The sequence below is a fragment of the Oncorhynchus nerka genome, linkage group LG20, assembly GCF_034236695.1.
Source record: "Oncorhynchus nerka isolate Pitt River linkage group LG20, Oner_Uvic_2.0, whole genome shotgun sequence".
NCBI lineage: Eukaryota > Metazoa > Chordata > Actinopteri > Salmoniformes > Salmonidae > Oncorhynchus > Oncorhynchus nerka.
In genome coordinates, this window is record NC_088415.1 from 48,200,259 (window position 1) to 48,227,938 (window position 27,680).

General features: G+C 43.2%; 1 protein-coding gene across 2 annotated transcripts in view; it reads right to left on the reverse strand.

The window, feature by feature from the left end:
* Positions 1-27,680, reverse strand: part of LOC115102584 (phosphatidylinositol 3,4,5-trisphosphate-dependent Rac exchanger 1 protein-like) — a 139,119-nt gene that overhangs the window by 75,747 nt on the left and 35,692 nt on the right. For both annotated transcript variants that reach the window (XM_029622685.2, XM_065005553.1), the window contains exons 4-10: positions 24,568-24,672; positions 22,661-22,762; positions 13,290-13,451; positions 6,752-6,885; positions 6,312-6,427; positions 4,787-4,936; positions 2,116-2,263 (exon numbers count right to left, since the gene is read on the reverse strand). In XM_029622685.2, coding sequence (XP_029478545.1) covers positions 2,116-2,263; positions 4,787-4,936; positions 6,312-6,427; positions 6,752-6,885; positions 13,290-13,451; positions 22,661-22,762; positions 24,568-24,672 — 917 coding nt within the window. The remainder of the gene's footprint in view (positions 1-2,115; positions 2,264-4,786; positions 4,937-6,311; positions 6,428-6,751; positions 6,886-13,289; positions 13,452-22,660; positions 22,763-24,567; positions 24,673-27,680) is intronic.

Sequence of the window (27,680 nt, forward strand, 5' to 3'; positions counted from 1 at the left end):
GGAAAGAAAAAAGGAGAGCGCAGCTCAGTCCAGTGGCTCGCTGTGTGCATGTGAGCATTGCTGAGAAAGCAGGCTACATGTGTGATTCCTGTGTGTGTGTGTTCATGCAAAACGCGTGTGTGTTCATGAGCATTGCTGAGGAAGCAGTCTAAATGGGTCATTCCTGTGTGTGTTAATATCCAAATACAATGGCAAGAAAAAGTATGTGAATAAATTGGTCATCAAATTTGATCTGATCTTCCTCTAAGTCACAACAATACTCAAACAAAGTGTGCTTAAACTAATAACACACACATTATTGTCTTTTTCTTGTCTATATTGAATACATCATTTAAAACACTCACAGTGTAGGTTGGAATGCGTATGTGAACCCCTAGGCTAATGACTTATCCAAAAGCTAATTGGAGTCAGCTAACCTGGCGTCCAATCAATGAGACGAGATTGGAGACGTTGGTTAGAGCTGCCTTGCAATATAAAAAAACACTCACAAAATGTGAGTTTGCTATTCACATGAAGCATTGACTGAAGTGAACCATGCCTCGAACAAAATAAATCTCAGAAGATCTAAGATTAAGAATTGTTGACTTGCATAAAGCTGGAAAGGGTTACAAACGTATCCCTAAAAGCCTTGACGTTCATCAGTCCATGGAAAGACAAATTGCATATAAATGGAGAAAGTTTAGCACTGTTGCTACTCTCCCAAGGAGTGGCCATCCTGCAAAGATGACTGCAAGAGCATAGTACAGAATGCTCAATGAGGTTAAGAAGAATCCTAGAGTGTCAGCTAAAGACTTACAGAAATCTCTGGAACATGGAAACATCTCTGTTGATGAGTCTACGATTCGTGAAACACTAAACCAGAATGGTGTTCATGGGAGGACACCACAGAAGAAGCCAATGCTGTCCAAAAAAACATTGCTGTACGTGTGAATTTCGCAAAAGAGTGCAAGATATTATGTGGACAGATGAAATTAAAGTAGAGTTGTTTGGAAGGAACACACAACACTATGTGTGGAGCAAAACAGGCACAGCACACCACCATCAAAACCTCATCTCAACTGTAAAGTATGGTGGAGGGAGCATCATGGTTTGGGGCTGCTTTGCTGCCTCATGGCCTGGACAGCATGCGATCATCAATGGAAAAATGAATTCCCAAGTTAATCAAGACATTTTGCAGTAGAACGTAAGGCTACCTGTCCGCCAATTGAAGCTCAACAGAAGTTGGGTGATGCAACAGGACAACGACCCAAAACACAGAAGTAAATCAACAACAGAATGGCTTCAACAGAAGAAAATACGCCTTCTGGAGTGGCCCAGTCAGAGTCCTGACCTCAACCCAATTTAAAATGCTGTGGCATGACCTTGAGAGCAGTTCACACCAGACATCCCAAGAATATTGCTGAACTGAAACAGTTTTGTAAAGAGGAATGGACCAAAATTCCTCCTGACCATTGTACAGGTCTGATCCACAACTACAGAACATGTTTGGTTGAGGTTATTGCTGCCAAAGGAGGGTCAACCAGTTATTAAATCCAAGGGTTCACATACTTTTGCACCCTGCACTGTGAATGTTTACACGGTGTGTTCAATAAAGACATGAAAACATATTCTTGTTTGTGTGCTATTAGTTTCAGCAGACTGTGTTTGTCTATTGTTGTGACTAAGATGAAAACCATATCAAATTTTATGACCAATTTATGCAGAAATCCAGGTAATTCCAGAGGGTTCACATACTTTTTCTTGCCACTGTATGTGTGTTCATGCAATGTTTGCGTGTTCCCTGCTGTGGAAGCAGACTAAACGTGTGATCCCCACATGTGTGTTCATGCCAAAGTGTGTGTGTGTGGGTTTGTGCGTATAACTGTGAAAGCAGGGTAAATGTATGATTCCTGTAGCATGTGTGTTCATGCTAATTCACAGACACACCTTGAGGGGAGGGTGTTCCAAATTATACTCTGGCAGTTAAAGGGAAGGTCTCTTCTCTAATGAAGCTCTTTCTGTATTCGTTGGGAACTGTCGCCTCCAAAGACAAAGTGCTTGGCTCCCAACACAGGGAGGAAAACAATTCCCAGACACCTCCCTCATCAGTTAATTATTCCGTGGGAAAGAACTCACTTTCCCATGAAGCACTTGGGCACGGTAGTCAACTTTCGGCGCCGGTCCTTGATCAGGTGGCGGCTCTTGGTCATCATCATATGGTAAAGCTTCTCGCCTTTCTTGGCGATCATAACGTAGGCATCCCGCTCCATCCCAAGCTTCAGACCTGTTACCAACAGAGAAAAACTCAAGGGGTCAGACACCAAAGCATTTTGCATATGAAGTTCATGAGCCTGGTTATTATTGAAAGCCTAAGGTGTTAGAAACTGCAATCAATATTTGTCTAACCCAACTGTGAAATTGGATTTTCAGACGCAGGAAAGAAAGGGGAGAAAATATAGGGGTAAAGATAAATCCCTGTGTGGTGAGAGAGTGAACGAGAGAAAGGCTGCAACCCTCCTCTCACTGCATAACAAGCCATGCTGATTCCCATGACTTGCACAGGGGGGCTGCAGCAGTCACAGCAGTCAAAAAAACAAGGCCCAACACCTAACCCTGAGGGACACCACCATTTCCTCCAGTCAGCCCTCTGACGTCTACGCGTTTCAGCCCCCAAGGGGGAGAGGCTGTCACGGGGCTGTCAGAAGACGCAATGCCCCTGCCTGCAGGGCCTCGTTGGGGAGTCTGGCACGGTACAGGGGCGTATGCCACCTCCTTCGGATGGAAATCCAGATGTTAATCTGTCTAGGTCTCGAACAATGTACTGTATCGACACTCGCCTGCCAATGTACAGTATCGACATTCGCCTGCCAATGTACTGTATCGACATTCGCCTGCCAATGTACTGTATCGACACTCGCCTGCTAATGTACTGTGGCATCACTGAGCGTTTATATCTTTGGTGTAGAGCAGCAGTTATGCTTACCAAGCTGCAACACAACTGAGATGAGTAATAATGTTAAATTATGAAAAACATGTAGAGGCAATTCAAAACAAGAGTTGATGTTGAGCCGTTGAAGGTTGACCATGCTCACAGAGCTACCAAACCATATACTGTAGGTAAAACTAGCTCTGTTCTAAACTCTACCGTGGGGCTCTCTGAGCTGCTAAACTACACGGTTGGGCTCTCTGAACCTTGAAGCTCCATCATCAGGCTCTCTGATTGGCTAAATTCCACTGTCCTGCTAAACCATGGGATTCCAACTCAATTTGCGGGTGTGCCAGAGCTGGGTGCCGCTGATGGAGGTGGGGTTGGATTACACTTGACAGGAGCTGGAGTAGATTCAAACAAAGAGTGCCATTGGACAGACTGGGGTCTGGTCCTGGTGCAGGGGGCCCCAACCCCGGGCTGCTGCCCCAGCTGTCAGTGCCTGACGAGAGACCCCCTCTTCCCACTCTCACAGGCACAGACTAACCGGCTTACATGCTAGCCCACTCATTTTCCCTCTATCGCCACAAAATCTTTGATAAGACGATCTCAGACCCATCCAGCTGCCAGGGCCAAAACAAATTGATCTGTCTTGGGAGTATTTAAAGGGGCCACAACCAAAACCCTTTTAAAGAGGTGTGCTGCGGGAACTGGAATCCAACAATGGGTCAGGTATCAATAGTAAAACAGGGATGAAAGGGATGTGCCGTGGATCTAATGGCCATGGTCAAACCTTCCAGATGTGGGCTAGGCCGGGGGTTTCAGGGAGGGGGGTTGGGGTTGGGGTCGGCTGCACTGTGACTGATCTGGTATCTATTAGCCTCAGGTCAACTTCCGCCTAGCATAACCGGATACCCAGAATGTCCCTTGGTACTCTGGAAAGCTCCACTTCTCGACTGTAGCCACAGGATCAGGTACTGATACCATGACATGCTGTGACCGCTCACTCAAGGCCATGCGTTAGGCTCATTCGCTACATTTCAAATATTCAATATTGTTGTACACAGCTAGAACCAGGTGTGGCTATTTGTTCAAAACCCTTGGCTGTTTAAGTTGAGTCATTGCCATTTGCATGCAGTTTGGGGAAAGCTGTTGTGATTTCTGCCTCCAATGCTATCAGGTATCACCAGGCATGCCTACAGCCACAGAATCCTGCAAAAGCCTTTCAAGCTTTATTGGCACGCTTGGTGCGTTACGGTTTCTGGCAAAGCTGCTGCTACTGCTCTTTTTCGGGCTCTGGCGAATAGTCTGTTTTTTTGCACATCTCAAATTTGTTTGTGAATGAACTGCTCCAGAAAGTGCTCTCTCAGGGGTGTTGATTCGAAAACATGGTCTCGTACTGCGTCGCATGAGGCGACTGGCTCATTTCTTTGAATGTTAAACTCTAGGCTCTCACCTGCATACATTTGGCAACGCAGGTCTAGGTCATCACGTCATGATCTTAAAGACTTTATTTATGAAACAAATGCTAGCTAGCTAGAGAGACTCTGGGTAGTAAAGACATACTGCATCATAATCCACATACCATAAGCATAACACAACAGTTCTAGTGATGCACCAATTAATTTGCATGCCTGCGTGCGACAATTGGAGCTCTCACAACAGCCAGGAGGAATTATTTTGTTCCCTCTTGCAACGCTAACCATTTGTTTATCTGAAGCATTATTGTGTTAGCAACACGTAGCGTAGCATTGCTGAGATACTGCATCAGTCGAGGAGGTCAGCCAGCACAACCAGAAAACATGAGAGCATTCTTTCACACACTCCATGGAGGTGGGAGAGAAGGAGTGTGAGTGACATCCCCCTTGTCATTCTACTCACTCTCTCTCTGCTCTCGTTCCCTCAAGATGGCGTCGAGCCACTTCTGCTTGTCCTCTGCGTTCTTGGCCATGCAGACGAACCACTTGTTCTTGGCCGTGTTGTGGAGCTTCCAGCCGTTGGTCACTGTGTAGTTGTTGCTGTGGTAGTCAGCTAAGAAAAGAGGTAGATAACAAGTAAGGGACCATGGTACAGTACACACCCCATACTCCTCTTCTTGAAAACTTGGAAGGTAATACAGCCTGCCTAGCCACACCACTCTCAAGCATCACCTATCTTTGAAACACCCTGGAGTTGAAATATCCATAATTCTGTAAGTACTGCTAAGAAAAAAATAGCAGAGTGTCTCTCTCTCAATGGGTTGGGGTAATGGAGTTGGATTAGTGCAATGTGAAACCGGATGGAGGCATAGGGAGAAATAATCATGTTTGGGTGTGCATGGGGAATGGTATCAAACAATAGTAGATGTAAGAGGATGATGCTACTGCATTCATCCAATGAAAGCAGTGTGACTGTGTATACACACACTCACCCTAAAAAGGTCTCCTTACGAACAAGGAACTGGCCTTCGCTTTGTTGTTTGTTTACATGTTGTCTAGCTGCAGTTGTCAGTGCATGTCAATGTTGTAATATGTAGTTGAAGAAAAAAATAGCCACTAGGTCTTGTCCTTATTACTGTAAAACTAATCAATGGAATGGTGTAAAAGTGCAGTTATCAACCTTAGACAAGCTAACCTGGCAGTGTAAAGAGGACACATGACCTTGGTCCCACTATCAGGTTATACGGTCTCTCTGACAAACATACAGAGAGAGAACATGTTTTCCTTTGTGATTTCCTCTGAAAGTACGAAGCGACAGGCAGCAAATAACCCGTGGGGCACAGAGAAGAGGCATGTGAACCCAAGAAGACGTGCATTCATACCTCTAAGGCCTACAGCTACAACTATAAACCCACTCAGAGAAAACAACCAGACCTGGGCGTCAAAGAGTACTTGAAATATTTCAGATGCTTTGAACATTTCCTTGAGCCTGTCTAGAGTGCAAGAATGGAGGGATTAGCATTTTAGGAGCTACTTCATTGGTTATATTGCCCCAGGCTAGCTCGATTAAGCACAACTAAATTAGTTGAACAATTTTAACTACTATTTGAACACAAGACATGAAAAAAACAGGCTGGTGTGCAATAAACCACATGAGCAAAACAGTGTTATAAATTGGTAAGTGCGAGTTCTTGCAACAGCATGCATCCCAGTAGTTCAAAGGTGTGAAATGCAGGTCGGTGCATCCGCTCTGAACCAATGTGCAGACAGCAGATTCATATAGTCACCTGACCGTTTGTAAGCAGTTCAAACAAGAAAAACCTACGCAAGATTTTATTGCCACACCCAAATTGTCAACACTCATTAGCTTTGTATAATCTACTCTACCAGCTAATCGAGAAAGAAAGAAAATGACTGAATGGATGAATGAAAAGAGGGATGGATGGATGCTCCTATATGAACTGATGACTGGTGGGGCTGGCACGAACCTGTTCCATCCTCAACGTTTTCCACTTCCATCACCTCTGTGTTGATTCTTCCTCTGAACACATACAGGGGGCCATTGATGGACTTGGTCCTCTTTGTGGATTTCTTCCCAGTTACCCTACGAAATTTAACATAAAATTGTGAAAATGTGTTACTCCTGCTCAGAAAAAAAATGTGTTGGCAACTTTGGAAAAACAACAATTATACAGTGCTCAAGCACACACAGGCGCAAGTATGCACACACACACACACACACGTTAGTTTGACTTGCATATAAAATGAGCTTGGTACACACTACACAAACAGGATTTGGCGATTTACTCAGTTTTCCCACGTCTGGCTTCTTTCTATGGTGACTTCTCGTCAATGAATGAAAACACATTCCTGCCACTTTCCCGAGGTGCATGACTCCGTCACTCCTTCCCTTCCTACCCAATCTCACCTGGACTTCCTCTTGCAGTAGACCAGGAGGTTGTCAAACAGGAAGAAGACTCTCTCTTGGATGTTGCCGGCGGAGATCTTGAGCAGGTTGCCGTGGAGCAGCAGCTCGGTGCAGATGTCAGTCAGATTGGTGCCCTGACAGTCAAGAGAGGGTGGCAATTAGATCACTGGTGCCCGTCAATCTCTCAAATCAAATCGTATTTGTCACATGTTTCGTAAACAACAGGTGTAGACTAGAAGTGAAATGCTTACTTATGGGCCCTTCCCAACAATGCAGAGGAACATTTAAAAAATAATAAACACAAGGGATAAATACAATGTTAGTAACGTTAACTTGGGTTAGAGTTAGTGCAAAAAATGGTCAATACAAATAGGCTAGCTATTTAGTTAACTATTTAGCAGTCTTATGGCTTGGGTGTGGAAGCTGTTCAGGGTCCTGTCGGTTCCAGATTTGGTGCATCAAAAAATCTAGATGGAACAGTCGGACTTGGGTGACTGTAGTTTTGGAACATCGTCAGACACCGCCTGGTATAGAGGTCCTGGATGGCAGGGAACTCGGCCCAATTGATGTACTGGGCCTTGTGGTAAGATGCCAAGCGGTTGCCATCCCAAACGGTGATGCAGCCAGTCAAGATGCTCTCAACGATGCAGCCACAGGAGTCACTAGTGCACGATGGGACAAGAACATCCCTTCCGGCCAAACCCTCCCCTAACCCGGACGGCGCTGGGACAATTGTGCGCCTTCCCATGGGTCTCCCGGTCGCGGCCGGCTGCGACAGAGCCTGGACTCGCCTCATCCATGCTTCACTGTGGAAACCACACATGCAGAGATACTCCGTTCACCTACTCTGCGTCTCACAAAGACACAGTAGTTGGAACCAAAAATCTCAAATTTTGTCTCATCAGACCAAAAGGACAGATTTCCACCAGTCTAATGTTCATCGCTCGTGTTTCTTGGCGCACGCAAGTCTCTTCTTATTATCAGTGTCCTTTAGTAGTGGTTTCTTTGCAGCAATTCCATCATGAAGGCCTGATTCACGCAGTCTCCTCAGAACAGTTGATGTTGAGATGTGTCGGTTACTTTAACTCTGATGCATTTATTTGGGCTGCAATCTGAGGTGCAGATAACTAATGAACTTATACTCTGCAGCAGAGGTAACTCTGGGTCTTCCTTTCCTGTGGCAGTCCTCATGAGAGCCAGCTTCATCATAGCGCTTGATAGTTTGAGAGACTGCACTTGAAGAAACTATCAGAGTTCTTGATTGACTGACCCTCATGTCTTAAAGTAATGATGGATTGTCATTTCTCTTTGCTTATTTGAGCTGATTTTGCCATAAAATGGACTTGGTCTTTTACCAAATAGGGCTATCTTCTGAATACCACCCCTACCTTGTCACAACACAACTGATTGGCTCAAATGCATTAAGGAATAAATTCAACAAATTAACTTAACAAGGCACACCTGTTAATTGAAATGCATTCCAGGTGACTGCCAACAATGTGCACAGCTGACATCAAGGCAACATTGAATGTAATTTCATAGTTTTGATGTAGAAAACAGTCAAAACCCTGGAATGAGTAGGTGTGTCAATCTTTTGACTTGTACTGTATGTATGTATGTATGTATGTATGTATGTATGTAAGTCGGAAGTTTACAAACACTGTTTTTCAACCACTCCACAAATGGCTTGTTAACAAACTATAGTTTTGGCAAGTCGGTTAGGACATCTACTTTGTGTATGACAAGTAATTTCTTCAACAATTGTTTACAGACAGATTATTTCACTTAAAATTTACTGTATCATAATTCCAGTAGATCAGAAGTTTACACACACTAAGTTGACTGTGCCTTTAAAAGGCCTGGGGAAAAAATGATGTCATGGCTTTAGAAGCGTCCGATAGGCTAATTGACATAATTTGAGTCAATTGGAGGTGTACCTGTGGATGTATTTCAAGACCTACCTTCAAACTCGGTGCATCTTTCCATAACATCATGTGAAAATCAAAAGAAATCAGCCAAGACCTCAGAATTTTTTTTGTAGACCTCCACAAGTCTGGTTCATCCTTGAACAATTTCCAAACGCCTGAAGGTACCACGTTCATCTGTACAAGAATAGTACGCAAGTATAAACACCATGGGACCACGCAGCTGTCATACCGCTAAGGAAGGAGACACGTTCTGTCTCCTAGAGATGAACGTACTTTGGTACGTAAAGTGCAAATCAATCCCAGAACAACAGTAAAGGACCTTGTGAAGATGCTGGAGGACACGGGTACAAGAGTGTCTATATCCACAGTAAAACGAGTCCTATATCGACATAACCTGAAAGGCCGCTCAGCAAGGAAGAAGCCACTGCTCCAAAACCGCCATACAAAAAGGCAGACTACGGTTTGCAACTGAACATGGGGACAAAAATTGTACTTTTTGGAGAAATGTCCTCTGGTCTGATAAAACAAAAATAGAACTGTTTGGCCATAATGACCATCGTTATGGTAGGAGGAAAAAGGGGGAAGCTTGCAAGCTGAAGAACACCATCCCAACCGTGAAGCACTGGGGTGGCAGCATCATGTTGTGGGGGTGCTTTGCTGCAGGAGGGACTGGTGCACTTCACAAAATAGATGGCTTCATGAGGATGGACAATTATGTGGATATATTGAAGCAACATCTCAAGACATCAGTCAGGAAGTTAATGCTTGGTCGCAAATGGGTCTTCCAAATGGTGAATGACCCCAGGCATACTTCCAAAGTTGTGGCAAAATGGCTTAAGGACAACAAAGTCAAGGTATTCGAGTGGCCATCACAAAGCCCTGACCTCAAGCCTATAGAAAATTTGTTGGCAGAACTGAAAAAGCATGTGCGAGCAAGGAGGCCTACAAACCTGACCAACCTACACCAGCTCTGTCAAGAGGATTGGGCCAAAATTCACCCAACTTGTTGTGGGAAGCTTGTGGAAGGCTACCCGAAACAAAAGACCCAGGTTAAACAATTTAAAGGCAACGCTACCAAATACTAATTGAGTGTATGTAAAATTCTGACCCACTGGGAATGTGATGAAAGAAATAAAAGCTGAAAGAAATCACTCTACTAGTATTCTGATATTTCACATTCTTAAAATAAAGTGGTGATCCTAACTGACCTAAATCTGGGGAATTGTTACTAGGATTAAATGTCAGGAATTGTGAAAAACTGAGTTTAAATGTACTTGGCTAAGGTGTATGTAAACCACCGACTTCAACTGAATGTATACATGCATGTGGCATAATGTATTTACAGTTTTATTCATGTTTTCAAGTACTGCTGACAAATAATGCCTTCTGATTCTTGTATAGATTGTATTGGATTCCTATGGTGTGTGTAAAATACTTATCTGAAAGTTGTACTGATTATAATGAGCTAATGCTAAGCTATTTGCCAGCTGTGTGTGGCGCCATGTTTGTTGACATTATATAATGCATTCTGGGTATCACCTAAACGTCTGTTTGACAAAAGACGTTATAATGGAGCTGAAGGAATGGTTCACTCATCTTTCGTGTCAACTTCCGGAAGTGAATGAAGGGAAGGTAGCTGACACATCTCCTTCAACATGCACACCGCAAACAGACCAAACTCATCTAGTCTCCTCTATCTTTGGTTGACACAAAAAACAGAGGCGCACACAAACTACCACATCGTCGGATTACTTTTGTTTTCTAGAAAGTTTTTTACTCGATTATTTCGATAAATGGTGAGCTCACCCGTAATGTGACAAATTATAAATAGTAATTGCTATTAGCTAATTCATATTGTAGTTTCTGTCAGCCGAGAGTTGGCTAACTATGACCACTTGTGTTACGTCAATCTTTCCTCAGTTAGCACTAAGACTAATTTAGCCTACATTTTCCGGTTCTGACGATTGTGTTATGCTGTCGCTACTTCTGTGAATGTCTGAACATTGCATCCAAAAATAAACTGGTCACATTCAGGACATAACTTTGTAAGGACTGTGCTTGTGCAAAAGGTTTCTGTGAAAAAACAGTGTGGCTAGCTCACATGCTGACTGTTGCGTCAATCAAAACTGGACATTCTAAATAAGCATTCTAATCACACCGGTTTGAGCGTATGCTGCAGGGACCACTTTAGAATGATCACACCAGTTTGTTGGTATGTGTGAAAACGATAAGTGCGAAGAACACTTCTGTTTGTGTTGCTTCTTATGGAAAATAAACCAGTCTCACGGTTTCACAGGAAATAAAACCTTGGTGGCCTTTCAATGTCAAAGTTGAACGGCCGAAAATGGACCAACAAGGAGTCTTGTCAAACTAAATGGGAAAAACTGTTCGCTTTAGCATGTCTCTCAAACCGCATTTCAGGCGCGTCTGAATACCTGGCTATTTCACTTGTCCTTCTTTAAGCCACCCACACGTTTTCAATTGAGAGACTCAACTTGTTTCATAACACATTATCATTCAGGCTACATATTAAAGTCTCTCTGATTAGCTTTGTAGCTTTAGAAGCTGGATAACATCATCCAGTATGTGCTAAAGGCTCTAATATGACTCGGTATGTGGCCAATTAACCTTTTTGACAACGTGGGTGAACTTTAGGTCCATTCATCACAATTTAGTCATTAGATGTGACATTTGTAAGTCAGTATTTTTAGGGTTATACACCATCACAAAATGTAAACAAGAAAGCTAAAGGGATTTTCAAAGGTTGACCAATGGGATTTCAGCTGTGACGTTAATCACGTATGGGGGTGCGTCTGAAATGGCACCCTAAGGGCCCTGGTCGAAAGTAGTGCACTATATAGGGCCCCCATACTCAACTGGAAGACCGGAACGGTACCCGGAATGGGATCAATATGGACTGCAGGTTCCAAAATGTATTTATTTATTTTTTATTTGGTCGGGCTTCGACTCCTGGTATCATATAAACAAACATAAGACATAGAAGAATGCGTAGAACTGCAGGAAATCAGCTTAAAAAAGGAAAAACAATCTCTTCCCAAAGCAAAATGTGCAGAATTGTGGGAAATTAGCTTTGTGCATTTTTAATGTTCTCTCCACCAACAAGAGGTGTGTGAACAGTTTCGGGTCGAGTGGGTTGCGAGGTGGGGGTTTGTTACTACGATGATAAATTACATTATCCATCCGGACCTTTGACACCTAGGAAATGTGTGCGACAGGACCTTCTCAAATACTACTTGTGTACCCCTTGAAATAGGGAATAGTGCACAAAAATAGGTGCCATTTCAGGTCAGATAGATTCCAACCAGCCTAGCAGACATAAGGTTTCCCCCGATCAATCCAATTCCATGTTTAACTGGGCAGAAAGCCAGGTGGTTGATGTAGGGATAGTGGGGGCTGTCTGTCTATCAGGACAACGGTAATGCGGCTGGGTCTTGATTCCGCACTACTACATTCCCATTATGAGTGGAGAGGTAATTCAACTGGAACGTGGGGGAGTGGAGAAAGTAGAACTAATGGGCTAAAGATGGAGTGCTTTACAGGGAGCAAGGAAGGGCAGTGCCTTTCATGAGACTGTGATACGCAAGAGTGTATGTCCCATTACTCGTTCATCCTAATACTGCTAGGGGTCAATGCAAAGTGATATGAGAGAACCAATCGCAAACGCAGATGTCCAACTGCCCCCACGTCAGTAGGTAGAATTGAATTAGAGAGAAAAAAAACCACAATCACATTTCTATATCAACACAACACATTGATCTGTGGAAGGGACCGCAATGACATCGTGACATTAGGCAGGGTGCCTGTTGGCCTTCCCTTGGCTCTTGAGCGAGTGGATTGTCCTCTCGGGGGCCAAGGGGAGTCAGGAGACATGGGCTCTGTTGTGGAGGGTGAGGGATGTGTGAAAGAAAAGCACTGGGCACCCCACTCCACTCCACTCCCAAGCCCTATCCATGTACTGTGCACGCTGGTGATTTGGGAGGCTGGAGGAGCATTTTACCGTCACGGAAAATGAAATGGTGCTCAGTGGACTCTCGAAAACTGGCCAAAGCTTTATAGCAACAGCCGGGACAGAGTGGGGATGGGGTCAATGAGGTGGACGGTGTGTGCGCGTGCGTGTGTGTCTGTGTGTACAGTATACGTGTGTGAGAGATCGAGCTAGAAAGAGAGTGGGGAAAATCCAATGACAAAACTCCAAACTCAGAGCTTCCCTTTTCCATCCCTTTCAGGTCACATGTCCCATTTCTATATAAAAGGAGAACCTTGCCCTTTTCTCTCTCTCTCCATCCATCTTCATCTGACTCTCATCCATCTTTATCTCAGACCTCTCAATCTTTCTCCTCACCTCCCACCCCTCTCTCGCTCTCATCCTTCTCATTTTTATATTACTCCTTCCTCCTTTCTCTCTTTTCACCTTCCATGTCCCTCTCACCCTTCGATCACCCCTCATCCTTATGGAACGCTTCTCTTCCCCCTTTTCTCACCTTCGAGCACTGTTCTCTACCCTCACTCCCATCCGCTCTACCTCCATCAATGGTGATCTTTAGGGTGCATCCTAGCACCATGGCCTAAAATAGGATAGTATCCCTCACCTCCCAGCCCTCGATGTGCGACTGTAGCTGCTCCAGGGCCTCCAATTTCTCCATCTGTCTCTTGGTCTCATTGATGTTGGAGCACACTGCCTTCATGGCCTGCAGGGCCTCCTCCACCGCAGGGTAGTCCGAGTGCTTCTTGGGCGTCCGCTTCAGCAGCTCCTAGTGGGGGGAGAGAGAGTAGGGAATAAAGACCATAAGGGGATGATGGCAAAGAGTCAAAATGTCTTCAGTAGTACTACAGTACATAAACAGTATTTGTTTCAGATGTCATCCAGCGCACCGGGGCTGTTAAGCACCATGCTCATTATGTGGAAGTTGAATGTAGAAGTTGGAAAAGAGAGAAGTTGGACGTGGGGTGGAAAATGGCGATCATAAATAGTCCTCAACTGGCAGCTTCATGAAATCGCACCGGCAAAACACCAGTCTCAACGTCAACAGTGAAGAGGCGACTCCGGGGTACTATTTAATGGGGTGGCAGGTAGCCTAGTGATTAGAGTGTTGGGCCAGTGACTGAAAGGTCGCTAGATCGAATCCCGGAGCTGACAAAAATCTGTTCAGGGGCAGAACTGTTCTTAGGCTGTCATTATAAATAGGAATTGTTCTTAACTGACTTGCCTAGTTAAATAAAGGTTAAATAAAAATTAAGCTGCCAGTTGAGGACTAATATACTTGTCCTGTTGCTCAGTTGTGCACCAGGGCCTCCCACATCTCTTTCTATTCTGGTTAGAACCCGTTTGTGCTGTTCTGTGAAGGGAGTAGTACACATTGTATGAGATCTTCAGTTTCTTGGCAATTTCTCTCACGGAATAGCCTTCATTTCTCAGAACAAGAATAGACTGACGAGTTACAGAAGAAAGGTCTTTGTTTCTGGCTATTTTGAGCCTGTAATCAAACCCACAAATGCTGATGCTCCAGATACTCAACTAGTCTACAGAAGGCAAGTTGTATTGTTTTTCAAATCAGAACAACAGTTTTCAGCCGTGCTAACATATTGCGAGTTTCATTTACATTTACATTTAAGTCATTTAGCAGACGCTCTTAACCAGAGCGACTTACAAATTGGTGCGTTCACCTTAAGACATCCAGTGGAACAGCCACTTTACAATAGTGCATCTAAATCTTTTAAGGGGGGTGAGAAGGATTACTTTATCCTATCCTAGGTATTCCTGAAAGAGGTGGGGTTTCAGGTGTCTCCGGAAGGTGGTGATTGACTCCGCTGTCCTGGCATCGTGAGGGAGTTTGTTCCACCATTGGGGGGCCAGAGCAGCGAACAGTTTTGACTGGGCTGCGCGGGAACTGTACTTCCTCAGTGGTAGGGAGGCGAGCAGGCCAGAGGTGGATGAACGCAGTGCCCTTGTTTGGGTGTAGGGCCTGATCAGAGCCTGGAGGTACTGAGGTGCCGTTCCCCTCACAGCTCCGTAGGCAAGCACCATGGTCTTGTAGCGGATGCGAGCTTCAACTGGAAGCCAGTGGAGAGAGCGGAGGAGCGGGGTGACGTGAGAGAACTTGGGAAGGTTGAACACCAGACGGGCTGCGGCGTTCTGGATGAGTTGTAGGGGTTTAATGGCACAGGCAGGGAGCCCAGCCAACAGCGAGTTGCAGTAATCCAGACGGGAGTTTCCTAATGATCAATTAGCCTTTTAAAATGATAAACTTGGATTAGCTAACACAACGTGCCAATGGAACACAGGAGTGATTGTTGCTGATAATGGGCCTCTGTACACCTATGTAGATATTCCTTTTTTTAAAACAATCTTCCGTTTCCAGCTACAATAGTCATACTATATTTCTGATCAATTTAATGTTATTTTAATGGACAACAAAAAATGTGCTTATCTTTATTTTTTTTAAACATTTATAAAAGTAACCCCAAACTTTTGAACGGTAGTGTATATATAAATGGAGGCAGGCAAATACCTTTTACTGAGCTGTGTGAATACAGATTGACAGGGGTGAGACAATTAATTGTAATTTATCTCAATGTTATTTTGTTGTTTACAGGTCTACTATCCTTCTGACCCTATGCAGTCTGGTCCCATCTACTATCCTTCTGACCCCATGTAGCCAGGTCCCATCTACTATCCTTCTAACCCAGGTCCCATCTACTATCCTTCTGACCCTATGTAGCCAGGTCCCATCTACTATATTTCTGAGCCTATGCAGCCAAGTCCCATCTACTATCCTTCTGACCCTATGTAGCCAGGTCCCATCTACTATCCTTCTGACCCTATGTAGCCAGGTCCCATCTACTATCCTTCTGACCCAGGTCCCATCTACTATCCTCTTGACCCTATGCAGCCAGGTCCATCTACTATCCTTCTGACCCTATGCAGCCAGGTCCCATCTACTATCCTTCTGACCCTATGTAGCCAGGTCCATCTACTATCCTTCTGACCCAGGTCCCATCTACTATCCTTCTGACCCTATGTAGCCAGGTCCCATCTACTATCATTCTGACCCAGGTCCCATCTACTATCCTTCTGAACCCATGTAGCCAGGTCCATCTACTATCCTTCTGACCCTATGTAGCCAGGTCCATCTACTATCCTTCTGACCCTATGCAGCCAGGCTCCATCTACTATCCTTCTGGCCCTATGTATACAGGTCCCATCTACTATCCTTCTGGCCCTATGTAGCCAGGTCCCATCTACTATCCTTCTGGCCCTATGCAGCCAGGTCCCATCTACTATCCTTCTGACCCTATGCAGCCAGGTCCCATCTATTATCCTTCTGACCCTATGCAGCCAGGTCCCATCTATTATCCTTCTGACCCTATGTAGCCAGGTCCATCTACAATCCTTCTGACCCTATGTAGCCAGGTCCCATCTACTTTTTAACTCCTCGCAAGTGTGGCTTGTTTGGTGTCTGCTGTGAAGGAATACCACAACAAGTCAACTACTTGATTGATGAGGGCACGTCATCCAGCAAAGGTAGCAGTGCAGTTATCAACTATATGCACCATTTCTTCACCAACTAGGGAGTTGGGGAAACACGTGTGGACCCGAATTGTAATAACTGCAGTGGCCAAAACAAGAACAAGTTTGCACAAAGCTGACATCCTTCCTCCCAAAGATGGTGTGCCTGTACAAGCACCACCTGGACTGGACACAGCTAGACAAACTTACCTTTTTGAGAAGATCAGGGAGTTTTGTAACAAAGAGGCTATAGAGACGTCACATGCCCTGCACCAAAGTCAAAGGCAGGACAGAAACAGGATCTCCAAATATAGATTCCCCTGTTCATGTGTGGTTCGGGCGATCCAGTCATCAGCACTATCTGCAGGGCCTCTATTCAAATGACTCTCCTAACACACATGCATACGTTGCTGCTACAATTTTTTATACTACTGCTCAGCCACTTTACCCCTGATTGTATGCATATAACTACCTTGTCTATCGCTGATATCGTTATTGATATTGTTCATGTACATATTGCTACTCCGCAAGTAACCATTTGGCTGGTTACTGTTTATGTACTGTACATGTGCACCTCACTCAGGTTTCAACTCCGGTTGCATGAACTTATGTATGGAATACTATGTGATAAATGCGTGTGTAACAGTATATAGAGTAAGCTAATGTACTGCTGTGAAGGCATTTGGGCAATGGTGTAAAGTACTACAGTAAAAATACTTTAAAGTACTACTTACGTATTTGTTGGGGGGTATCTGTACATTACTATTTATACTTTTGGCAACTTTACTTCACTACATTTCAAAAGAAAATAATGTACTTTTCACTCATTTTCCCTGACACCCAAAGATACTTGTTACATTTTGACAGGAAAATTGTCCAATTCACACACTTATCAAGAGAACATCCCTGGTCATCCCTACTGCATCTGATCTGGAAGACTCATTAAACACAAATGCTTTGTTTGTAAATTATGTCTGCGTGTTGGAGTGTGCCCCTGGCTATCCGTCAATAAAAATAAATTAAAAATTGAGCCGCCTGGTTTAATATAAGAAATTTGAGATCAGTATCAAAAGAAAAAAGGAATACATTAAGTATCAAAAATAATTGTACTTAAGTATATTTAAAACAAAATACTTTTATTAGACTTTTACTCTAGTAGTATTTTCCTTCAGTCATTTTCTATTAGGGTATCTTTACATTTACTTAACCTCTGCGCACCGAACCCGTTAGCGGGATAACATTCGACAACATACGGTGATCGCTACATAAATAGTCATATTAAACATTCATGAAAATACAAGTGTCTCACAAGTTTCGAAAGCCTAGAATCTTGCCAATCCAACTGCGTTGTCAGATTTAAGAAAGGATTTACTGCTAAAGAGTACGATGCGATTATCTGAGGATAGGGCCCCATAAAAAACAACCATTTCAATCAGCACAGGCGGAACAAAATGACAAACTGCAATAAAATAAATTGTTTACCTTTGACGATCTTCCTCTGTTTACAATCCCAATGCTCATTGTTACACAATGAATGGTCTTTTGTTTGATAAAATCCATTTTTATAGCCTAACATTTTGTGAACCGCTTGTGTCGTGAATTCCGTCTCATTCCATTTCGATGACATATTTGATGTAAATACACACACAAAACGTGACTTTTCCAGTCATGTTTGGTTTCATTGCAATCAACTGGTTTGTTTGTAACACAACCAAACGTGATGGGTCATTTCACGGGACGTATTGACTGAAAGAAACCGATTTGAAGACAACAAGTAATGACATCATTGTGCACCAATGATATGACCACTGTTTCATTGATTGACTGTATTTTAACCCAATGACCACTGATCGTCTTGAAATCTAGCTGGGTAGATAGCCAATGAGCTGAGGTAAACGGCAATATGTTATGTTTATGTGTTGGAAGACCAACCCATGTAGTAAACTCTGGCGTAAAGAGGGTCATTCGCCGTTGAAGTTTCATACTGGAAGGAGCCACGCATGTTACGCACAGCGTTGTTTTGGTAAAGCGCATTTTCAGCTGTTTATAAATATCAATCAGTATGGCGACTAAGTCAGGGAAAGCTAAATCTAGGTCTAGATATACACACAATTTTAGAAGAAATTGATCGGGAAAGTGAGACAGATTGTTGGAGGTCGTTTAATTCAGCGATTCCCAAATGGAGGAATATATTTTGAAAGGAGAGGACATCGTTTTGGACTGGTAAGTTCTTCTCATGCCAATGCCATTGTTTGAAATTAATAATATAAAATATTATTTGTGATTTTTTAAAATGTGAGTAGCAATATATAAAAATGTAATGTAATGAAATGTGAGATCCGTGTGTCTGCCGCCCCAACCCAGCCTCACATGAAATAGCCTATTTGAGGCTGTTGAGGGGGGAGGAGGCGGGCAGGCCCACAACAATGGCCAAAGTGAAATGGAGACAGTAGATCTAGCTGAAATGTCATAATATAAAATAGACAGTAGATCTAGCTGGTCTGTCATAATATAAATACGACAGTAGATCTAGCAGGTCTATAATAATATATTCAACCTTATGTTCCCTGTACTCTTTATATATCTGTTTATTATACCTGTTGATACAGGGCTCATATGTGAAACTATTCTAACTGAACATTTTCTTTCACAGTGACACTGACTCCGAATTGCCAAAAGGGCACAGCATGGAGGCGTCGTTGTGTTCTTTGCAAAATTAAGTCCCCCATCACCTGCACCACATGCTTGGTGACCCTCTGCTTTACAGCAGAAAGAGACTGCTATGGCACCTGGCATCAGCAGCACAATATTGTGTAGAGGACTGAGGTTTTTCCAAATATTGAAAGTGTTATTTTGTAAATGTTAATCTTTTTTTCTTCATGTTTTTTTTCTCCATTTTGGGGGGGTGTTACAATACCATTTTGGTATTTTGTATATAGTTATTCCATTCAAAATGTATAACTTCACCAATTTGGCCACTTGGGTACATTTGAGCTACTTGTGTGGGACACCTGGGTGACTTCATGATAAATGTCATGTAGCACACTCAAGAGGTTAATGCATTTCTGTGATTATTTAGCTAGTAAATAAATGATTGGTGTATGGATGATTCATAGTTTAGGCTGGGTTCGTGCAGATAACCAACGATTTACAAATGTTTGGAATGAGACTGATGTGAGGTAAAGAATAATTAATTAATAGAAGACTAATTAATCAGATATTAAATATCTGAAGAGTTCTATTCGGAAAATTCAAACTTTGTAATCTGAAGATTTTCCGTGGCGCCCCGACTTCTTAGTTAATTAAATGTACATGATTAGTTTAATCACGTAATAATAATTACAGAGAACTGATTTGATAAAATAAGTCTTCACCTTTAATGATGCCTAAGACACGACAGCATCATCTAATATTTAGATTTTTTTTTATTTATCTGGACACAGTTTAGCTATAATTTTTCCTTATTGTAGGCTACTTCCACTTTTAGTCTTAATCTTTACTACACTACTCACTGTTTAGCACATGACCTCACATGTGAATCCTTAAAGAGATGGGTGGGACTGGCTTAAGAGGGTGAACAATGCTGAATGGGTGTTGACAAAGGAGAGCTCTCCAGTAGATACCATAAGATTCAAAAGGCCTTTTTCTCAAAAGTGAGTTTTCAAGTTTAACCAACATTCAAAGCAGAATTACTTTCCCATTGTTCCTCAAAAATGCAGTGTATAATATACCATTTTGTAGCTCTGATTCACTACTTTTTACTAATGTAAAAAAAAACATTTCCAATCTTGCTACATAAGACCGAATCCAGGTGGTGGATTCTAGATATGTGTAAACTTTGATTTAGAATGGACCAATATCATGCACCTGTCTCGAAACAGAATAGCTGTATTTATTTTATACTCTTGTTGTAAAGAGAAGCAATGTGCTCAATATTAGGAAAGTTGAGAAATAAATATAGTAAGCCTAGCCTATAGAAAGCTGATTCGATCCTCGTCTCTTTAATAGAGGCCATCACGCTGTTTTCTTACACAATTGCATAGCCTATAGAAATGTTGTGCAAAATGAGCTCATGGGCTCTCATGAAGTGTTTGATCAGATTTTAGATTACATTTGCATTGATGTCAGAGTGATTAGAGGGACAATAGAGTGCTGAGTACCAGTCAGTTAACAAGTTTGGTAGGCTACTAATGACCAGCAGCATCATCAGAGCTTGGAGAAACCTAATTATTGTGCTGAAAATGGTCATATGAAATTTGACTGTCTTCATGACCACCGGTGTGGCGGTGCTTCCATAGGCCTATTGACAACTGTGCATCTGGCCCACTTGAGGCTGGACTCTGATTTAGGGGGGCATGTTCAGATTTTCACATGATTCCATTGGGGGGAGCAGTCCAGTTCCCTGGTGCTGAAATCGAGAAAACTCCCAGCTGAGTAAAAGCACTCAGCGCAAAGTTGCAGCGGGTTGGTTGGCTGATTGAGAGGGACACAAGTTAGAGCAGTCTTGAGTATCTCCTCTACTGTATTATTGCCCTATCATTGTGAGTCTGAAACAGGCTCAGGTTGTTTTATATACACCAACGCAGCCGTCGGTTATGATGGAGAGCAACAATCTTCTGAATAGCAGCCACATGCTTTTTAGTTGTTCTGCTGATGTCTGACAATGGCTTGGCGTTTATAGTGTTCCAGGTGTTTCCAATTTGTACCAGATAAGATTCAGCTTGGGATAAACCGAATCTTGACAAAATGTTACAAATACATACAGTACCAGTTAAAAGTTTAGACACACATACTAAAAACGACACTCCATCATTACCTTAAGACATGAAGGTTAGTCAATCTGGAAAAAGTCAAGAACTTTGAAAGTTTCTTCAAGCGCAGTCGCAAAAACTGGACACCAATAAGAAGGACACCAATAAGAAGAAGAAGAGACTTCCTTGGGCCAAGAAACATGAGCAATGGACAGGACATTAGACCGGTGGAAATCTGTCCTTTGGTCTGATGAGTCCAAATTTGAGATTTTTAGTTCCAACCGCTGTGTCTTTGTGAGACGCAGAGTAGGTGAAGATGATCTCTGCATGTGTGGTTCCCATTGTGAAGCATGGAGGAGGTGGTGTGGTGGTGATTTGCTGGTGACACTGTCAGTGATTTATTTAGGATTCAAGGCATATTTAACCAGCATGGATACCACAGCATTCTGCAGCGATACATCAACCCATCTGGTTTGCGCTTAGTGGACTATCATTTGTTTTTCCAACAGCACAATGGCCCAACACACCTCCAGGCTGTGTAAGGGCTTTTTGACCAATAAAGAGTGACGGGTGCTGCATAAGATGACCTGGTCACCACAATCACTCGACCTCAACCCAATTGAGATGGTGTGGGATGATTTGAACTGCAGAGTGAAGGAAAAGCAGCCAACAAGTGCTCCGCATTTTATGTGAACTCCAGCTGGAAAAGCATTCCAGGTGAAGCTGGTGGAGAGAATGCCAAGAGTGTGCAAAACTGTCAATCAAGGCAAATGGTGGCTAATTTGAAATATAAAATATATTTGTTTAACACTTTCGGTTACTAGATGATTCCATATGTGTTATTTCATCATTTTGTCGTCATCACTATTATTCTACAATGTAGAAATTTATACACCCTTGAATGAGTAGGTGTCTTGACTGCTACTGCATTTCAAATATTACATTAGATCCTATACATTACCCAAATTAAACATTTATCATCATATGATCCTGCCCGTTCACACAAAACTCAATATATAATTCTTAAACAATTTATTAGTGTGGTAAGGCAGACAATATGCCTAACAGTGCACTCTGGCTGCTTTATAAGTGGTCTGGATCACAAACAATGATTTTAACGCTATACAAAGACTTTGGGAAATGAGGCACAGGGCCAAGCTTGCCAAAACCATCTTAAGGCGAAGTTCAGCATTAGAACCATAGGTTCTAACGATGAACCAAGATGATTTTAGGAAACCAGGCTCTGGTCTTTACGCACGGTTGCGCATCAGAGTTTCAAAAGGATGTGTCATATCCTATAGGTCCGTGGACAGAGCTTTTTATATAATACCTTATTATTGATGTAGCTTATAGGCTTCATCACAAATGACCAGATCCTGACATAGACAAAACTAAAAACTGTTCTCTATTGGTCATGACCACTGTATATGGTAATGATGTGCACATTTACCAGGACAAATGTAAAAACTGCAGTGGAACTGGCTTTCTTGTAATTTAATATTTACTTTAGACAGTAAAAACTACAAAAATAAACCGTTTGGGTTGTTTGATTTCAGATTCAAATCAAGTAATCAAAGAATGACTTTTTTTAATATATATCTTGACATCTAATAGGAAATATGAATTGGTCAGAAAGTACACTGCCCCTCTGACTTGGAGGCAGGACTGAGTTACATTCTCCTTGGGGTCAGCAGGACCTTACCTTCAGTAAGAGGGGATACTTGCAGATTCTCTGAATGGGTGATAGCAGGTGCCCCTCCAGGGGAATGTCTGTGCTCTTCTTCCCTCCCAACAGCATACAGTGCTGGAACACAGAAAGATTTGAACAAAAACTAATTTATTAATGTGGCACATCTACGGTCATGTAAAATTACACATTTCCTTTTTGTGATTCTTTACTATTCTTCTCAAACTAACTTGGTTACTCCACTAAAATGATTATGTAAAATGGGCAAGAAGCAAAATCCAAAACACCATAGAAAGTCTCAGCCGCATTAATGACCTCCATGGGGGACGGGTGGCATACTGGAACAAAAGTCATGCTTCAAAGATTAAACCGAGAAATCAGTTTGGTGGTGAAACCCTTCTGAGGAGAATTATTCAGCTGCATGAGAGAGAGAAAGGAGATAAAGCTGGAGGGTTTACTCTTCTCTGTGCTCTAAGTCCCCAAGGGTAAGCAAGGGCAGCATTCACCAGACCAAAGTAGATACACCAGAATACTACAGTGGAGAAAACAGAATACTACAGTGGAGAAAACAGAAAGCCCATCATTGGTCGGTATAGGGCACGCATTTCCTTTTAATCACAATCCACTGCATCCGCCTATGTCGCACTTTCGCATCTGCGGTGAACCATGACAGAGCTACAGCGGTGTTTGTCAGACCATGAGACATCTCGGTCTTCTCACAAAATCGGCTGTAGCATCCGAACAGTTTGGCCTACAAATGACTATTATGACCCATCTATGAGACTCTCACAAACACGATGGTGTTGTCCATTTTGCTCAACGACCTCCATAACTGTCAGGAGACTCGTCTGAGGTCGGTATAGCCGATCTGCCAACTTCTGTCTGGGATACACAGTAATATGACCCATCTGCGCAAAGGTGGGACTCTAGAATGTCAACAGGCCTCACAAGACACATCTGAAGAAACCCCGGTACCAGTTGAAAAAGGAATGGGTTGTGACCCGATTCAGGAAACTAGGCGTATGTCTCAAGTCACGAATTCACAGGAGAGCCCTTTGAATGTAAAAAAAAATAGTTATATCAAAATGTGTTTTTTGGTGGAAATGCCTTCTTGAACATGTGAACTTTCATGTGCCTTAATATCAAACGTGTATGCCATCTGTAAATACAAATACAATTGTTAACCTTCCCACTAGCCATGATTGGCTGAGATAATGAGTGGGCTGGACATGCCGAGAGATGAGTTTGGATTGGTCTGCCATATAGAAGAATTTGGTCTATTTGAGCTCTTCAGTCTGTTTTGGTAATGCTGTCGAACGCAGCATTAAAAAAAATGTATTGTGTCGTGGAGCTGCATAAGTGTTCTCCACTTTCTGAAGGATCAAGTTTTGAAATCAATGGAATTAGAGTATGATAGTTAAAGAGATGGAGAAAACACCTCTCTCCAGATGACATCTTCAAACTAAGGGCAACCGTGGTATGGCATTCCTGACAGGGAGATGCGTCCATCATGCATGATGATGTATACAGGTAAGATAGTCTAGCGTTCGCTAGCTAACATTAGCTAGTCAGACAAAAATGTGACTTGAGTAGAAGTACCCCATGTAATTTTACACTAGCAGCCTGGGAGAAAATGTACAGAACACAACTAGAGCAAGTTCAGGTCAGTCAATAACCAGACGGAGGAAGCACATCGGGGTTAACAAGGCTCAGATCTTCCATCCAGCTGTGCCAATGCACTGCAGCTGGCACCGAGCATGACATCACCATTGGAAGCACAGTCAAAGGCAGTTCCTGTGTTCATTGTTCATAAGCGGAAGAAGAGTTGACATGATGAGAGAGATAGTGATAATAGACAGAGAAAGAGACAAAAAGGAGATGCGTGAAAAGGAGACAAATTGCGTGAGCGGTGGGATCCTCACCAGGAGGAAGGTCCTGATTTCGGGGATCTTGTTGAGCTCCATCAGCAGCCGCAGGGCCTTCTCGTTGTTACTGCAGTACTCCCCATACACAGAGAACCGCCCCTTCTGAAAGTTGGAGGAAGAAACAACAAGTCATTCAGTGCCCGATCTGATCTAGCTAGTGGATATACTGTACGGTCAAATAGGTTTGGCCACTGAAGGCTTTCCTCGTGAACACTTAGTAATATGATAGCTGTGATAAACATAGATGCATTATTCATCTACCATTAGAAACAATGTATAGGCATAGGCAATCACTCTCTCAGCATTCAATTTAGGCTACAGCCCCAAACTCCAGATAGACCCATGTGTTGTACCCTAGCATTTAGGAAGTGAAACCAGATTCAGTGCTGGGCACTGCACTCTACGGTTGGTTCCCGAAATGCTGCTGCTGTCACCCGAAACAGAGCAGGAAATTAAATCCTAGCCCGAGTGTGCAAGGTTAGCATAAATTCACAACCAACAAAAATTACGCTCACTCTCTCAAAAGCCGGATGTGTGCTTTTAAAAAGATTTGTTTTCGTTCGCCATTAGAATATTGAGCATGAGGTAAGAATGCTGCACATCAGGCATCCAATGTTAAAAACATGATGTAATTGTGAAAATTCTAATGGGACAAAGTATTGTAAAAGGTAACCATCTTGACAAGGTGCTCCATTGGTCTCAGTATCTCCCTCTGTTTCCCTGTCGCTCTCTCTCACCCCCGCTCTCTTTTCTAAATTCCAACTCTCACAGCTTTTTGGATACATTGACTTGATATACTAACTCAAGAAGCTAGGCTGCTATAGTCTAATCTAGCCTTCGATCCTCCAAATCTCATGACTGTGTCAGGTCCACACGGCAATGCAGCGGGAGGAATTTTTTTGGGACCAGGGCTCTGCTGCCCCACACACACACACACACACACAGCAAGGTGACTGGAAACATGACCGAATACAAACAGTGTAGCTATTCCCTCCGCAAGGCAATCAAACAAGCTAAGCGTCAATATAGAGACAAAGTAGAGTCGCAATTCAAAGGCTCAGACATGAAAGGTATGTGGCAGGGTCTAAATTCAATCACGGACTACAAAATTAAAACCAGCCCCGTCACGGACCACGATGTCTTGCTCCCAGACAAACTAAACAACTTCTTTGCTCGCTTTGAGGACAATACAGTGCCACTAACACGGCCCTCTACCAAAACCTGTGGGCTCTCCTTCACTGCAGCTAACGTGAGTAAAACACTTAAACTTGTTATCCCTCGCAAGATTGACAGCCCAGACTGCATCCCCAGCCGCGTCCTCAGTGCATGTGCAGACCACCTGGCTGGTGTGTTTACGGACATATTCAATCAATCCTTATCCCGGTCTGCTGTTCCCACCTGCTTCAAGAGGACCACCATTGTTACTGTTCCCAAGAAAGCGAAGGTAACTGAGCTAAATGACAATTGCCCCGTAGCACTCACTTCCATCATCATGAAGTGCTTTGTGAGACTTGTCAAGGACCATATCACCTCCAACCTACCTGACACCCTAGACCCCCTCCAATTTGCTAACCGCCCCAATAGGTCCACAGACGCTATCACACTGCCCTAACCCATCTGGACAAGAGGAACACCTATGTAAGAATGCTGTTCATCGACTACAGCTCAGCATTTAACACCGTAGTCCCCTCCAACGTCGTAATTAAGCTCCAGACCCTGGGTCTCGACCCCGCCCTGTGCAACTGGGTCCTGAACTTCCTGACGGACCGCCCCCAGGAGGTGAGGGAAGGAAACAACATTTCCACCCAGCTGATCCTCAACACTGGGGCCCCACAAGGGTGCGTTCTCAGCCCTCTCCTGTACTCTCTGTTCACCCATGACTGCGTGGCCATGCACGCCTCCAACTCAATCATCAAGTTTGCAGACGACACTAGATTGGTAGGCTTGATTACCAACAACAACGAGACGGCCTACAGGGAGGGGGTGAGGGCCCTCGGAGTGTGGTGTCAGTAAATAATCTCACACGTCAACAAAACAAAAAGGAGATGATCGTGGACTTCAGGAAACAACAGAGGGAGCACCCACCTATCCACATCGACGGGACAGTAGTGGAGAAGGTGGAAAGTTTTAAGTTCCTCGGCGTACACATCAATGAAATGGTCCACCCACACAGACAGCGTGGTGACGAAGGCGGCAACAGCACCTCTTCAACCTCAGGAGGCTGTAGAAATTCGTCTTGTCACCAAAAACACACAAACTTCTACAGATACACAATCAAGAACATCCTGTCGGGCTGTATCACCGCCTGGTACGACAACTGCTCCGCCCACAACCGTAAGGCTCTCCAGAGGGTAGTGAGGTCTGCACAACGTATCACCGGGGGCAAACTACCTGCCCTCCAGCACCCCTACACCCCATGATGTCACAGGAAGGCCAAAATTATCATCAGGACAAGAATCCCCCGAGCCACTGCCTGTTCACCCCACTATCATCCAGAAGGAGAGGTCCGTACAGATGCATCAAAGCAGGGACCGAGAGACTGAAAATCAGCTTCTATCTCAAGGCCATCAGACTGTTAAACAGCCATAACTAAACATTGAGTGGCTGCTGTCAACATACTGACTCATTTCTAGCCACTTTAATAATAAAAAAATGTATGTAATAAACGTATCACTAGCCACTTTAAACAATGCCACTTTATATAATGTTTACATACCCTACATTACTCATCTCATATGTATATACTGAACTCTATACCATCTACTGCATCTTGCCTATGCCGTTCGGCCATCGCTCATTCATATATTTTTATGTACATATTCTTATTCATTCCTTTACACTTGTGTGCATAAGGTAGTTGTTGTGATTACTGCATGGTCGGAACAAGAAGCACAAGCATTTTGCTATACTCGCATTAACATCTGCTAACCATGTGTATGTAAAAAATACATTTTGATTTGATAGGTAATTTTTCCAACAATTGTTTACAGACAGATTATTTCAATTCTAATTCACTGTATCACAATTCCAGGGGGTCAGAAGTTTACATACACTAAGTTGACTGTGCCTTTAAACAGCTTGGAAAATTCCAGAAAATTATGTCATGACTT